The sequence below is a fragment of the Pseudochaenichthys georgianus genome, chromosome 11 (genome assembly GCF_902827115.2).
Source record: "Pseudochaenichthys georgianus chromosome 11, fPseGeo1.2, whole genome shotgun sequence".
Classification (NCBI taxonomy): Eukaryota; Metazoa; Chordata; class Actinopteri; order Perciformes; family Channichthyidae; genus Pseudochaenichthys; species Pseudochaenichthys georgianus.
Window position 1 is genome coordinate 32,094,294 of NC_047513.1, and position 16,391 is coordinate 32,110,684.

The following is a 16,391-nucleotide window of genomic DNA, read 5'->3' on the forward strand; positions in this document are numbered from 1 at the left end:
AATTAATTAAATTTCATAGTAATTTTTTTTTTTTTTTTTTAAACTCTTATCTGAGGAAATTTTTACGTATTTATTTTCTATTTTTATAAAAGACCAAAGGGCCGGTTTGAGATTGTTAAAAAGTGGGATTCGGCTAATGTTACAGCAATTGAAAAGGCCTGGTTTAGTACATGACAGTTGGTACATAAACAAATGTTAGACATGAATTAACCGACGTGATTAATCAAACAGTAAAACACACATTTGGACAAAAGACATTAATATAACACAGAAGACAAAGAGTTAGGATACACAAAACACTTTTGAGTAAAGGATGGAGAGCCAGAGAACGCGAACAGCTGTCATCATCTTCGCCAAGACCCGTTCAAACACCCAAACAAAGACTCAAGGAACATTGCTTTCCGTTGTCTTCAAACTCTCTTGAGTCACTGAAGTCACGGGCCAAGGAATCAGACAACTGGACCGAGTGAGAAGCACCGGTTGCTAAATGACACGTTACAGCGAGGTCTTACCCGCCGCAGGACTTCCCTCTGCTTCACGAACCACTTAACAAGCAGCAGCCCTTTAATTACCGTAAGAGTTTATATCATTTTAACACACGTCACTTCTCGTATAACAGAGATTAGGAGCTGTGATGCAGCCTCGAACATTATCTCAAACAATGCTGCCACACGGGGGGGTTGCCTGTTCTGTCTAAAGATGCAATTAGAAGCAATCACAGGCGGGTGGATTCACTTTCACTCCTTCGACTCCATGACCGATGCATTCGTCTCTAACCACAGCTCGGGGGGGCGGGGCTTACGTCATGTTTTCTTGCATCGGCTTTTGGGAAAGTTTACGACAACAAATTGCAGCTTTCTCCAAAAGGGGAGAAAGTGAAGACAGATGCTCGGGCAGAAAGTGAGAAATAGAAAAGCAACAGGGGATGCTTTGCGTTACAGTTTGATTTAATGCCGTTTCATCAAACCGGCAAAGTATCCAGCGGCAATAAAATCCATTCATCATGTAAAGAGCACTGCTGTCTCTTTGACATGAAGATACAAAAAGCTTATACTTTGATATAAATACATGGGCGTAAAGATACATCTTCTACCCTACCATAAATATATCTGCAAAAGGACAAAGAGAAGATGTATTTTCTCCACCACTTGATGTGTTTTGGGGCAAGAAGACAATTTCTACTTAGATTTTGAGTGATTTTTTGTATTGTAATACTACATGGGAAGTGTTTGTCCACTGCTTTAAAGTCAAACTGCTCCATGAAATGAAGCTCAGCGTAAGACTGGTATCCATTCACTCCACAGCTGCTTATAATCAGCTCATCACGGGCTTCCTGCTAACAGCTAACCTATTACTTTCACTTCATTCTCAGCAGCCAATCAGCGGGCTGCAGCCACACTTTAAAATGGTTCTCCTCTCTCCTGCAGTCAGCTGTGATTTCAGGGAATTGTAGGTCAACTCCATAAATCAAGATACATGTACTGCCAATTTCAATTGTTGACATCAAGACCGAGATACAGGTTCTCAAGATTAAAGAAAGTAAGACTAAAGCACTCATATGTACCAGTCTGAAAGGAACGTAGGGATGTCAGCCTTTGCAAACCACTTGCAGTACATGCACACAGACCTACAGTATAAGACACGACATGGAAGAGGAAGCCGAAAAAGCATAATAGACCTCTTTAAGTCTGTCACCTTGTTCTAAGACTTAAAAATAAGATCTTATATCGTAGAAAGTATTGCCGTTTCGTATAAAGCACAATTGAGAACACAGCATCTCGTCTCCCAGTCCTCTTGTGGCCTTCTAAGCATCCCTCTCCGGGCAGATACCTGGCAGTACAGAGCTGTGATTTCGGGGGGGGGGGGGGGGGGGGCGTGCTCTAAGGTCGCCCGTCCTGTAATTCTAACAATAACAGCTGCTCGAGCATTTTCCGAGCCACTACCTGGCAGAAAAGTACAAATATAACCACATGAAAGAAGCACGTAAAGATAGAGGAAATAAAGATTAGAGAGAGACCAGGATGTACGTGCACGGAGACAAAGGTGATGTGAGCATCAGGAGGAGCAGGCGTACTTACCTTCTCTCCTCTGTCACCTTTAACAGAGTTTACTTTGCCCTGCAAATAATTCATCGACAAGGATCAATTATTATCGAGGCGGGCAGAAAAGCAGATGGAAATGAAGCTGAAAGGCGTGCAATCTGAACTAAATGTGTATAATAGTATATCTAAAAAATGAAATGCACATCGAGTGATGCAGTCATGACGTATTGTTGTAACTCTGAAGTTAGCTTCGCGCTTGTTCCCTCGACAAAAGCAATGGGATGTTACCATTGGACGCAGAAAACTAGCTCTGTGGCTAACACGCGTTTATGATACTTACACATTTTGCTCAGCAGGATAATCTCCACATATTAACACAACTTTTATTGAAGCGTAAATGGAATCGCCAGAAGAAAAAAAGTATGTTGAGATGACGTTTAGAAGTCTCTTTTAGTCACTTGTTAGCAACGGTCGCACAACCGCTAAGTTAAAGAGCCTGTGACCCGAGACCCGTCATCCAAACCCATCGATTTGAGTACATATTGTCCCCTTGAAAACCGTCACTGAACTGATTTTGGATATTTGTACTTTGATAACCGTTAGTCTGCCTTTCAACGTTGACCATGTTCTGGATCTTCTCGGGGATTCTTCAAGTCCCGTCATTGCGGGCACAGCACTCCAGCTGCACCGTCCAGGATCCCAGCTTCTGCATGTAAACGCACGACGGCGCACACAGCAGCGAGCTCAGACAGCGATGACGGTTTAATTTTGAACGTGTCTGAGAGCTCATATGAGGCTGAAGGATCGGTTTATGTTGTATCTGTTTGAAGTTTAGGAATTAGGTGCGTCAATATGGGCGATCATACGGTCATGTAGCCAGTGGTGGACTGGGACTTTGATACCGCTAGTAAATTGTCAACGGGGGGAGTGGGGGATGTGCTAGTGACTTATCCGACCGGCCCACTTCGGTACCGGCCCATCGGGATTCGTTCCGATGGCCAGTCCGCCACTGCACCCAGCCCACGTAAACTGTCAACGGGGGGAGCCTCGCTACGGGGAAACGGTGGACCTAGTGTCCCGATCGGAGTGGGAATAATAATAATAATCCGTGCATTTTATCCATTCATTTCCCCAACATTGTGGTAAAAAAACACACGTTTAATCCATGTTGGTGTACTACAACTACAAAAAGCATCGGTTTGTTTTCTCATCAGGAAATGCAGACCGTCTCAAACAAACGATCATTTAATGTATCATATGTTCGCCGCATTGACATGAAAGCACTAATAAATGTAGTTTCATCCACTTGAGTTTACAACTACAAAAATAATCTATTTGTTTTTATATCACATCCGACGGGAGGAAATTCAGCAGCTCTCACTACGGATTTGTAATCCTAATGTAATCATCATCTTCACCACGATCATTTATGTTTATGTCGCCGAATTGACATGAAAGCGCTGACAGATATGAATATACTGTAGTCAACTTCATTAAAACGTTATTAACGTGCCTAAACGAGCGATAGAATGACTAACAAAGAACTGCTAACAGAGCACTTATATACTAATAAAGGACTGGCTTAGCCAGTTGAGCAGCACTTGAAACGATTGGCTCTTTGAAACCTGATGTTCTTATATGATTCTGTTTTCCTCAAGGTTGTGTCTTCCTGGTCGAATGTACTTATTGTAAGTCGCTTTGGATAAAAGCGTCAGCTAAATGCAATGTAATGTAATGTAATGTAAACTCAGTAATCACCATTTCTACGCATGACAACACACTTTGTCCGTGTTTGGCTCTCGAAGCGTTCCCGCATTGACGTCACTTCCGGCTTCCCCCAAAACTTCAAAATGAGTCGAAGGAATTTCCCCGCGGTGTTCGAAATGATCGATATTTATCGGAACGGTATCGCTTTTTCTTTTTTAAACTGACGGTTCGCGACACCAGTTGTTGGGATGCGTCACAGGCTCTTTAAGGGCAGCTAATGTTCGATGTGATGACGTTTAGACTCGTTCAGACCCTTTCACCAGTGGAGTATTTCGTCCTATTGATGTCGTTTTAAGTGTTTTAAAATGTCCTAGAACAAAACGTGTAATTCTGTTCAGCTTGTGTTAACAACAGATCTTATTTTCAACCCGTTCAAATAAAGTGGACTTTGAGAAATGGTATAATGCTAACTCTTTTCCGGGTGTCTGGACTCATTCCTGCACCACTCGATGGACTGAAACTTCCTAACTGAACAATGTTTCTCCATTAAAACAAAAACCACGCTTGTAAATAAACAGTTTAGGTTTTCATACAGTGTCTCCTTTTGCTCCTTTGACTCCAGACGTTCCGACGGCGCCCTTAAGGCCAGAGACACCCTGAAAAGCGTACGTTCACAAAGTAAAAAGGTTGAACACACTGTGAAACACAATGAATCTGTATTCTGTCGTCACACACACACACACACACACACACTAGTACTTAAAGGCAACGGTAGATGACCTTATCACCCTTAGGTCCCGCAACACCGGGCACACCGATATCTCCCTGTGAGAAATGAAAATAGAGACGTCTTTGGAAAGCCATTTCAGAAAGGACTCCCGCTCATCTGTGAAACTGAAAGACGGGGATAAAGACCGCTGGAGTAGGCGGGGCTTTACCTTTTCTCCCTCTGGGCACGAGCAGTTCGCTTCAGGGCCTCTTTTCTGCTCCACTGCAGTCGGGGTGGGGGTGGGGATCTCCAGGGGGGGGGCTTCTGTAACCACTTTCTTAGGGCACTGAAATGATAGGATTAGTCATTTCTCTATTTAGTGTTTTTTAATTGATTGAACATGTCAGAACTCTTCACCCTTAAGTAAAGGGCACTGAGAACTTCCACAGCAACACTATGTGCAATCTACATATCAATATAATTAACATCATTGCAATACACTCGCTGCTATATATATATATATCTATGTTCAATATTATATTATATTATTAGTATTCAGAGATGGGGTCGTTACTAAAAAAAAGGAATATATTACATATTACTTCGTTACTCTCTACATAAAGTAATTCGTTACTTTACTCGTTACTTTACTCGTTACTTTACTCGCAGGGCCGGCCCGCCCCTCCCTGCAGGCAGATCACGCAGACTGCTGAAGTTTCAAATGTTCTCTTTAGTTCAGTTTCCATTGTCGCATAAGACTGATCCAGATCCTGAATGTGTTCCTATCTGACCGTGGCTGTCCTCTGTCTCCTGCTATCTGACCGTGGCTGTCCTCTGTCTCCTGCTATCTGACCGTGGCTGTCCTCTGTCTCCTGCTATCTGACCGTGGCTGTCCTCTGTCTCCTGCTATCTGACCGTGGCTGTCCTCTGTCTCCTGCTATCTGACCATGGCTGTCCTCTGTCTCCTGCTATCTGACCGTGGCTGTCCTCTGTCTCCTGCTATCTGACCGTGGCTGTCCTCTGTCTCCTGCTATCTGACCGTGGCTGTCCTCTGTCTCCTGCTATCTGACCGTGGCTGTCCTCTGTCTCCTGCTATCTGTATATTTTGCGCAGTCTATCTCTGCTCACGCTGTTGCGTCGGCGTGTTCTCCTGCGTGTTGGCCACGTGTTGCACTGGAGCCAGACTGGAGCACACCGCAAAGACTTCAGCCGAGCACGTACGAACTGCGCATGCGTGAGTGGCAATAACTCTCCTTACCAGCAGGCGGCGGTAGTGTGTATTCGTCATTCAAAACAGGCAACAACCGGAAGAAGAACAGACTACGTGCGTGATATAAATAAACAACAGCTATGTGCGTTAGCTTCACCTTAGCATGTGTTCTTTGCAGGTGTTGGTTGAGGTTTGATTATGACTGATTTTAGAAAGTAACGAAGTAACGCGTGTCGGGGCAATGTTAGTAACTGTAGTGTGATTACTGAATTATAAAAGTAGCGCGTTACACTACTCCGTTACCGAAAAAGTAATATTGTTACACCCAACTCTGTTAGTATTATTAATAATGCTATGATAACGTGCAATTACGTAACTGCCACTACGTTTTATTTTTTGCACTACTAACTACTGCTATAATGATTGCATTGATTGTGTGACCGTCTATGTTTCTACGTGTCATGTTGTCTGTGGATGTTTAATTGGTGTACAGTTTTGCTGCTGTGTTTATTTGTTACTCTGGCACAACAATTTCCTTCGGGATGAATAAAGTCTTATCTTATCAGAAACAAAAAAAACGTTCAAGGTGCAAAAAAACTTTAAATAAATAAACTCTCAAATAGTCTCCGTCATGTTCAACAGCGGCAAGGCGAGGATTAAAAATACTTTTCTGGTCCGAAAATTAAAGATGAGGTCATCGTCATGTTTCAAACAATCATTACCCTAACCCTCCAACAAAGAAATAACTTTTACAATGACAAGAAATAACAAGTATGAGTTCACAGGTCCTGCCTGTAACCATTAATGATTTGGTTTCTAAATAATAGTTGTAGTTTAGATAGATTTGTACAATATTTCTAGTTCGAGTTATGGTCGAATTAAATAACTATCAGGAGAATCTGATGAGCATTAAATCCCTCATTATTGACAATACATGGCTTTCACGACACCTGTGAAGTCACCTGTGTCGTAGCAAGTCATTCTTTTTTTGTTTTATTAAAAAAGGCTTTGATGGTTTGTGTAAGGCAGGGGTGTCAAACCCAAGGCCCGGGGGCCAAATCCGGCCCGCGACTTCATTTTATGTGGCCCCACAAGAGCTTGCAAAGAATATAATGTTTATTATACGGTTACATGCTACTTTACAGAAGCACGTTGCCCATAAACGACATGTCCCACAATGCATCTCAAATTAGATTTGTTCTCAGAATTTGACTTTTTTGTCAAAATATGCGTTTTTTCTTAAAATGTGCCTTTTTCTAAAAAAAATAACTTTTTTTTCAAAATGTGATATTCTCACTGAAGAGACTTGCAATTATTTGCCCTATACTTGCTTTCAGACGTAGTTAATTATGAAGTTATAATAATAATCCAATGCAGAGGCAATAATGTAATATAATACATTATTTTATATATATTCAATATTTATATATGTATTTTTGGTCTTAACGTTACAACCGGCCCTTTGAGTGCAACCATAATACTGATGTGGCCCGTGATGAAATTGAGTTTGACATAACAACATTCGTGATTACTTTACCAAAAAGAATTTCAGAAGTTTTCTCTTGCAAAGGTGTGACTTCATGAGAATGCTTTTTGTATCATGTGTTCCTTAACTCTGGTGTCACGTTAGCTACCGTAGCTAACGAAGCTAAATACTGAGCGCTCGTGTCTACAAGCGGAGAAGTGGGTTTTAAATTAAAATCTAGCTTGGGAACAAAGACAGTGTTAAAGTAACCTGCGATCAGAACCAGATCTACTCCAATACTCACAGGTCCATCGGGAATATCACAGCAGGTTTCCAGCTCTGCATGCTTGGAGTCGCAGTAGATCACCATCCTCTGGAGGTCAAACTGCAGGAACACAGACAGCTGGTATAAACCTCAAGACAATAACACATAACAATCGCTCAAGAGTGGCAATCTATTAGACTGTTTCTCATCAATATATCACAGCTCTCAGATATATCCAGAACCTGTCTCTGATTGGCTGAAACACCAAACAGATCATTGCAGCATTACCCATAATCCCCTCTGTTTCAGCCCTGTTTCCAAAGTGCTGATTCTCTGTCTCTTACTTCAGATGAAAATAAGGAGCCCCTCCCCACGCCCCTCTGAGAGACATTTGGTTACAAAGAACTCAATGGAGCTCTAGAGGAGATTCAGGTGATAAGGGGGGGGGGGGGGTACCTTGTTGCTGATTGGCTGATGGCTACACAAGACAACACATCGTTATGACATCATAAAGTGGCCAAAATCTGATCAGCTCATTTTCAGACAGGTTTTTATAGAAATGGATCAAAAAGAGAGAAAATCTTTGTTCCTGAAACTTTCAGAGTCTCTTTCCACAGAGGGGACACATGTTGATGTAGAAGAGACATGAAGAAGAGGGGACACATGTTGATGTAGAAGAGACATGAAGAAGAGGGGACACATGTTGATGTAGAAGAGACATGAAGAAGAGGGGACACATGTTGATGTAGAAGAGACATGAAGAAGAGGGGACACATGTTGATGTAGAAGAGACATGGAGAAGAGGGGACACATGTTGATGTAGAAGAAACATGGAGAAGAGGGGACACATGTTGATGTAGAAGAGACATGAAGAAGAGGGGACACATGTTGATGTAGAAGAGACATGAAGAAGAGGGGACACATGTTGATGTAGAAGAGACATGGAGAAGAGGGGACACATGTTGATGTAGAAGAGACATGAAGAAGAGGGGACACATGTTGATGTAGAAGAGACATGAAGAAGAGGGGACACATGTTGATGTAGAAGAGACATGAAGAAGAGGGGACACATGGTGATGTAGAAGAGACATGAAGAATAGGGGACACATGTTGATGTAGAAGAGACATGAAGAAGAGGGGACACATGTTGATGTAGAAGAGACATGAAGAAGAGGGGACACATGTTGATGTAGAAGAGACATGAAGAAGAGGGGACACATGGTGATGTAGAAGAGACATGAAGAAGAGGGGACACATGTTGATGTAGAAGAGACATGAAGAAGAGGGGACACATGTTGATGTAGAAGAGACATGAAGAAGAGGGGACACATGTTGATGTAGAAGAGACATGAAGAAGAGGGGACACGTGTTGATGTAGAAGAGACATGAAGAAGAGGGGACACATGTTGATGTAGAGGAGACATGAAGAAGAGGGGACACATGTTGATGTGGAAGAGACATGAAGAAGAGGGGACACATGTTGATGTAGAAGAGACATGAAGAAGAGGGGACACATGTTGATGTAGAAGAGACATGAAGAAGAGGGGACACATGTTGATGTGGAAGAGACATGGAGAAGAGGGGACACGTGTTGATGTAGAAGAGACATGACGAAGAGGGGACACATGTTGATGTATAAGAGACATGAAGAAGAGGGGACACATGTTGATGTGGAAGAGACATGGAGAAGAGGGGACACGTGTTGATGTAGAAGAGACATGAAGAAGAGGGGACACATGTTGATGTGGAAGAGACATGAAGAAGAGGGGACACATGTTGATGTGGAAGAGACATGGAGAAGAGGGGACACATGTTGATGTAGAAGAGACATGAAGAAGAGGGGACACATGTTGATGTAGAAGAGACATGAAGAAGAGGGGACACATGTTGATGTAGAAGAGACATGAAGAAGAGGGGACACATGTTGATGTAGAAGAGACATGAAGAAGAGGGGACACATGTTGATGTAGAAGAGACATGAAGAAGAGGGGACACATGTTGATGTAGAGGAGACATGGAGAAGAGGGGACACATGTTGATGTAGAAGAGACATGAAGAAGAGGGGACACATGTTGATGTAGAGGAGACATGGAGAAGAGGGGACACATGTTGATGTAGAAGAGACATGAAGAAGTGGATTTTGCATAGTAGGTGACCTTTAAATATGAAACCACAAAGACTCACATCGATGGGCACGCTGTCGTACAGCCTCTTCCCGATCACAGTCTTCCCCTGGATGTCGATGTCCTCGCGGTCCCCGATGGGCAGAGTCTGGATCAGTTTGCAGTCCAGATACAGAGACACGGACTTGGCCTCCACGCTCATGCCGATCTTGTGCCAGTTGCGGTCGAACAGGTTGTCGACTTCAGGGTTCTTGAACACGGCTCGGACCGCGTCTTTGATCAGGCCGACGGCGTTATATTCCACCGCTTTGTTTTCTCCGTCCAGACGAATGGACACCTGGAGAGACACAGGACATTTTAAAGATAGGAGGGGGGCCGTAACAGTTTTTATTTATTTTTATTTTTTCATTCCACACTTGGCAGTCACTTGTATATAGTCTCTTATGGCACTACTTCTATTCTATTGTATTTACTTGCACTATTTTATCTGTATATTGTGTTGCTCTGTTGGAGGAGCCTGTGACCTAAGATTTTCCTCGACATAACTACACTGTAGCTACGTACACATGACAATAAAAGCCTTGAATCTTGAATGAATCTTATTTTACCAGCCCCTTCTTACAAAAAAAAGAAATGGGTTAGGGGTTAGGAAATTACGGAAGAGGATTAGATCCACATTAAAAAAAAAATTGTGAGGATTTGAAAAAAGTATTTTTTTTGTTCTGAGAAAAAAGTCAGAATTCTGAGAAAAAAAAGATTAAAGTCAGAATTCTGAGAAAAAAGTCAGAATTCTGAGAAAAAAGTCAGAATTCTGAGAAAAAAGTCAGAATTCTGAGAAAAAAAAGATTAAAGTCAAAATTCTGACTCTGAAAAAAACGGGTTTTTTTCAAATCCTCCCAAAAAAAAATCATGTGGCCCTAATCCTCTTCCGTAGAAAATAACCATTAAAAAATCAAATGAAAGCAATATCCTTCCAGTCCCAGTTGCTTACGGATACTGAAATATAAAACCAGAACACGATAACAAGTAAACTTCATACTGTCTAACTACGCTTTCTTTATACATACAGTGATAGAAAATACATGCACATTTACTAAATAACGTCAAAGTCAACTTTATTGACAATCTTTCAGTTTGTGTGACAGACTGCGAGATCGAAATACCGTTTTGCAAAATCCCGAATATAAAATACAAATATATATAAAAATATGTATACAAATATGTATATACACAATCAACAGACCCATTTATACACATGCACACACTAAGACATAAGTAAAAGCACAACAATCAATAACTGTGCTTAATCACACTTTCCACATGTATATTTTCTACATTTTTAATGCTATTTCATTTCTATTTGAGAAGTTTACATTTTGGATTGTTTATTTCTAGTCTTTTAATTTCTCTCACGTACAATGCCTTGTCTTTTGTCCCCTGCAACATAAACGTTTCCCAAATTGGGATCAATAAAATACTTCTTATCTTGTCTTGATGTGCCTGTTCGCTCCTTGAGTATTTCTATTCACTGCTACTTTGTTCTTCTATTCAAAAAAGTGAATGATGATGTTTTATTAAAGACTTTAACGATCTCCAGGGGGAATTCACAAGCTACTCAGAAGTCTATAACGTATTTAAAATAATCGCCCTATTCACCAGCTGCAATATGTCCATATGTTGTAATCAATCATTATAATATAATACATGTGCATAATGACTACTTTTGGTACTTTGAGTAGATATTAATTCAAGATCGCTCAATACCGTTTATATTGGATACCGATACAAAACAATTATATTACAATTTAAACTGCAGTAAAGCTTCCTTAAAGGTGGGGTAGGTAATTTTGGAGAAACCAGCTCGAGTGCGCTAGAATTTGAAAATACACAGCCGGAAGAAATCTGCCACTTCCTCACAGAGCCCCTCCTCCAACACACACGAACGCGCACATGACCAATGAGGGCACGAGATAAGTGTGTGCCCCGATGGAAGGCTGACAGGCAGGTAAGACATCCAGTTATTTTAGCCAGGCCGGCTCAGATCATTGGTCGTGCTTTTTACAGCGCCCCGGCTTCCACACATGACGTTTTTTATGGATTTTTTGTCAAAGCACTTCATGTATTCATTGCTATCGGGATGTTAAGAGCATTCCATGGAATATAACAAAAAGTGTTTCTGAAATAAATTACCTACCCCACCTTTAACTTAAAAATTATTTGCGTACTTGATGCTTTTCAAAAACGTAGAGGATAAGGCACAAAGTGTAGAAATGTCGTCTCAAGTATTTGCTTAACACAATCATGATAGTATTACAGTTAGAATAATAACATTGCATTTAAAAAGCATGATTGGAAGTCTAAATATAATTGTCTCCAACTTGACAAAAATTCCTCTTTTTATGCCCAATGATTTTCAAAAGGTCTGAAGAGTTGGAGAGTCTATTCTGAGTTGACATATTGTCTAAATCCATACACATGCAGTAATAGTCATATTTACTACGGTTTACATTCGGCAGACCCACCTGTGGGATTCCATATTTGTCGAAGACCTGCCAGAGGTACCAGTCTTCCCGTCTTGAGGTCTTCCTGAATTTGAACGTGGTCACAAAGGCGTATTCATCTGGCAAACCCTGAGGAAACACATCCCTGCAGAAAACAAGCACATCGTTAGTGTAAGGGAAACTTCTGCAGCGATGGAGAGTCGGGACTCAGAGAGACACGGGACGAGCAGGAGTTCTGATGTCAAACACTGGCCGTTTATTACAAGCATCGGCCGGAGAATTCATATCACAAGTCACAGCAGCAGAACGTTCTGACTGCTCGGGTGGGTTGCCATGGCAATTCTGAATCACCCTCTCATCAATGTTGACCTTTTAACCAGTTTACAGGGAGTCCACCCACATATTGGGAGAGGCATCTGTGAACACCTGGAGGTACTGAATTACTTTATCTGACTCTATGGCTCTTGTGACCGAGAGTTGACCGGTCATTAAACTGGTAAGGTCAGCCACAGTTGACCGTTCCCCTTCCTTAAGACAGATAACAGACTTCGGCTTGGTCGTAAAACGTCAACAGGCCGAAAGGTCAAATATCTTAGGAGTAAGGAGAATTATTCTTTGACACTTAGGAGTAAAGACAAAATTAATCCCTAACAGTTAGTATTAAAATAAACTGCTCTTAATTCGACTTTTTCTGATAAACACACAAAAAAAACTTGATAGTAAAAAACTTAAAATTAAACACAGTGTCGATGTTTTACTTTGTTACCGCTTAGAAGTCATTGCAATATTCTGATTATGAACAACACTTTTGTTTGGAGTATCTTAATTTGACAACGACTGTAAGAAGTCCTGATGGATCTGATGACATTTCATGACTTCTGAAGTTAATCCAAACATGCATAAGTACATGTAAATGTCATCAATTGTGTGTATTCAAAGTAGGGTCCCAACAAGATTCTCTATCCATGACTTTAAAGTCACTTCTTAACAACTATTCAGAAGAGATTTGGCAGATTATTTGCATTAATCACCAACAGATCTTAAAAGGAATTATCTAATTAAAAGGCTGGTTTTTTTCTGACATTTAACAATGTTTTCTTTTTGGGATTTGTGCAAAATAATTGCTTAGGATTTAGGATTAACTATATGATTTATAACACAGATAATGTGATTTAATAGCTTACATTTTTTTTTTTTTTTTTTTAAAGGAATTTTTTTTTTCCAGCAGAAGTATTTCCATTTAAAAAATCTGCATCCAGTGCTCCACAGTTTTTAGACTTTTGTTTATGGCATTCTTGATTCTGCTTTTTTTGTTTGTCTTTCTGCGTTTGCACACGGCACTTCTCTAATTAAGATAAACTGGCACACTCTTTTAATTTTGGCTGACGATGGGATTCATTATTATAACACACAGGCACCAACAATCCTGCAGTTTAAGAACACATCATGAGTCAAGCGTGGACTTTTCAAGAAGTCTCTCTCCAGGACACATGTGGGAAACAACATAGGAAGATATTGGTGATTAATGCTCACTTGTTTGCAGTCTAACAGTGAGGACACTTACTCTGCTTGCTGTACAATGGGCATGGTGCCGAGACGAACGTAAGCACTCTGGCCTTCATCGATTCTGGTCCCCAGGATGTCTCTCACGTTGAAGAACTTCATCAGGTCGAACCCTGCAGCAACACAGTAAAACAGCCAGGTTGGACTCTCTCTCTCTCTCTCACACACACACACACACACGCACACACACACACACACACACACACACACACACACACACACACACACAAACAGGCGCACAAGGCTCTTATGTCTTGAGGTTGAGTTACGTCTTTGTCAGAGTTCTCGGGGCATACTGAGGTTTAACTGGGTCAGTCCCACCACACCCTGCAGCTTCTCGGAGAGAGATTAAAATCACTGAATAACTGGGAAATAGGGCCGTGTGTTGGCCGTTCAACATGTTTGATTTGCTGCCAGAGGAAAAAACGAATTGCCATCGCTGGTAAGGTCTGTGCGCGACTCTGAGAGTGTGTGTGCACGTGTGTGTACGTTGCCCTGCGAGTGCCATTTGAAGTGGTCTCACCACAGGTCATATTTAGGTGGTTATAGAGGACACTCCCTTGCACAACAAACAAGAGCTGTCGCTATGGCAATGCCAGCGGGAGGAGAGAGGTCCAGCTGCTGCTCATGGTGCGTGTGCATCGAGCTCAACTGAACGCAGGCGGAGCCGTTAGTCATCCATCAGCGCGAGCACAGTCTCCACATATTCTTGCATGGCCTCAGTAACGCAGCGACATGTACGAGACGTAAGGTTTCCGGTGGGGAATATGGACGCCAGCGCGCTAATCTGCCGAGGAGGAAACCGGAAATGTGAGAGTCTGGCAGGAGCTTAGTGGAGGTCATTAGAAACAGGTGGTAAAACAGACCATGAGCAAGAGAGTGAAGAATAGCATTAAAGACAAGAGGCTTCTGAACAGAGGGATTAACCGAGGGGGGGTCAGACGTCCACCTGATACTCTGTCTGTCAGCTAAGGGCCTCAGATGGATGGACACGATAATAGAAACTTTCTACAGGGGGAACGTTTCTCTGTGCAGGTCTGAACATGAATACAACTTCTTTTAAAAAACCGACATATACATTCATTTAGATGCCATTCATTCACTTGCATCTTCAACAGTTACCTCCGAAGGTCAGTAGATGGAGCTGTCTCTGCTTTGTCTTAAACTTACCCTTGAAAAGAAGTGTATGTAGGTTATTTTGGATTTTAAACTTCTCGCATTTTTCCACGGTGAAAGACGTATTAAGAAAGGCCTTGATGAATTAAAGAGGCAAAACTAAATCAAAACATCTGTTAGGAAAGGAACTTGGGTAACGGGCAGTGAGTAATTAATACACATAAGTTGAAATGTGATTCTTGATGACCAAGACGCCTTTGTGTTCTGTAACTGTTCTGCTGCCATCTTGGCCAGGACCCTCGATGAGACTTTCCTGATTAAATAAAATAGAAAATAGATAAAAGTATCCCTTCAAATATACACAAAAACTGCTTTACCTATTATGTTCCTCTGACTAAGATATATATACACTTATTTGTGTATATCAGTCACATATGTAGCTGGTATAGCATTAGCACATTAGCTTTTTGCCAAGAAGAAACCCATACGCTATAACATTCGTCAGGAGAACTAGCTCATCTGGAAATGCCTGAACTATTACTGATGGTACCTGTGTACGTCTTTTTCCAGGTGCTATAATGTCGAGGACACACTCTTGTCAACAGGTTGAACACATGCAGCTGATCTCACAAAAAGGCTACTTTAATCATCTGATAGAAACCTCGTTGACAGATGCCTTTCTCACTTCTGAATCACCGTCTTTTACAGAGGCCATTCCAACTCGTTTAGCAAGTGAAAAGCTCGTGCACCTTGAGAATTGGTGACGCCACGATGCAGGAGGTCTTGCTGATTGTCAGACTGTCTCAAGCCATGCAGCTGTGAGTCTCTCTGGCCTCTGACTCTCTTTGTCACCGCGCTTGCATCGAGTACATTCACTCAGCTTCTGTGGCCGTTTGGGGGCCTTCTTCAGCTCAGAGCTGTAATTTGGACTGGCAGTGGATAGCGTGTAATCAAGCCGGAAAAGTTATTTTGGACAGCTACAAAAAAAAAAAGGGACCGATGGGGTGATCTGCGGGTAAAGCCAGATGAGTTCACTGACTGGGGGAAAAGGGAAAAGCACACACACAGCATTCTCTTGATCAGAGCAGATGGCAGTCGTCGATAGTGAGAGAAGAGCCCACAAAGACGCTCCGCAGCCTCTAAAGCAGCCGTGTCAAACTCAATTTCATCGCGGGCCACATCAGCATTATGGTTGCACTCAAAGGGCCGGTTGTAACTTTAAGACTATATAAAAATACATATATAAATATTTAATATATATAAAATAATGTATACTATTACATTATTGCCTCTGCAGAAGTTATTATGGGATAGGGTAATAACTTCATAATGAACTACACCTGAAAGCAGAAGTCTAGGGCAAATAATAGGAAGTCTCTTCAGTGCTGATGTCACAAAATGTCTTAAAAAAAAAATCAAATTCTGGAAATGTAAAGAAAAATGAAAATTTGAAGCAAAAAAGTCAAATTCTGAGAAAAAAGTCAAATTCTGAACTAAATTCATATTTGAGATGCATTGTGGGATATGTAGTGTATGGGCAACGTGCTTCTGTAAATCGGCATGTAACCGTATAATAAACGTATAATATTCTTTAAGAGCTCTTGTGGGGCCGCATTAAATTAAGTCACGGGCCGGATTTGGCCCCCGGGCCTTGAGTTTGACACCCCTGCTCTAAAGTGTGCAGCACCCT

At 41.6% G+C, this 16,391-nt stretch overlaps 1 protein-coding gene across 1 annotated transcript in view; it reads right to left on the minus strand.

The window, feature by feature from the left end:
• The window catches only part of col22a1 (collagen, type XXII, alpha 1), a 97,742-nt gene that overhangs the window by 69,262 nt on the left and 12,089 nt on the right, over positions 1 to 16,391 (minus strand). The window contains 8 exon segments of the mRNA XM_034094905.2: positions 2,079 to 2,117; positions 4,343 to 4,405; positions 4,530 to 4,574; positions 4,688 to 4,804; positions 7,438 to 7,518; positions 9,583 to 9,858; positions 12,044 to 12,167; positions 13,587 to 13,698. Of these exon segments, the coding sequence (XP_033950796.1) occupies positions 2,079 to 2,117; positions 4,343 to 4,405; positions 4,530 to 4,574; positions 4,688 to 4,804; positions 7,438 to 7,518; positions 9,583 to 9,858; positions 12,044 to 12,167; positions 13,587 to 13,698 (857 nt within the window).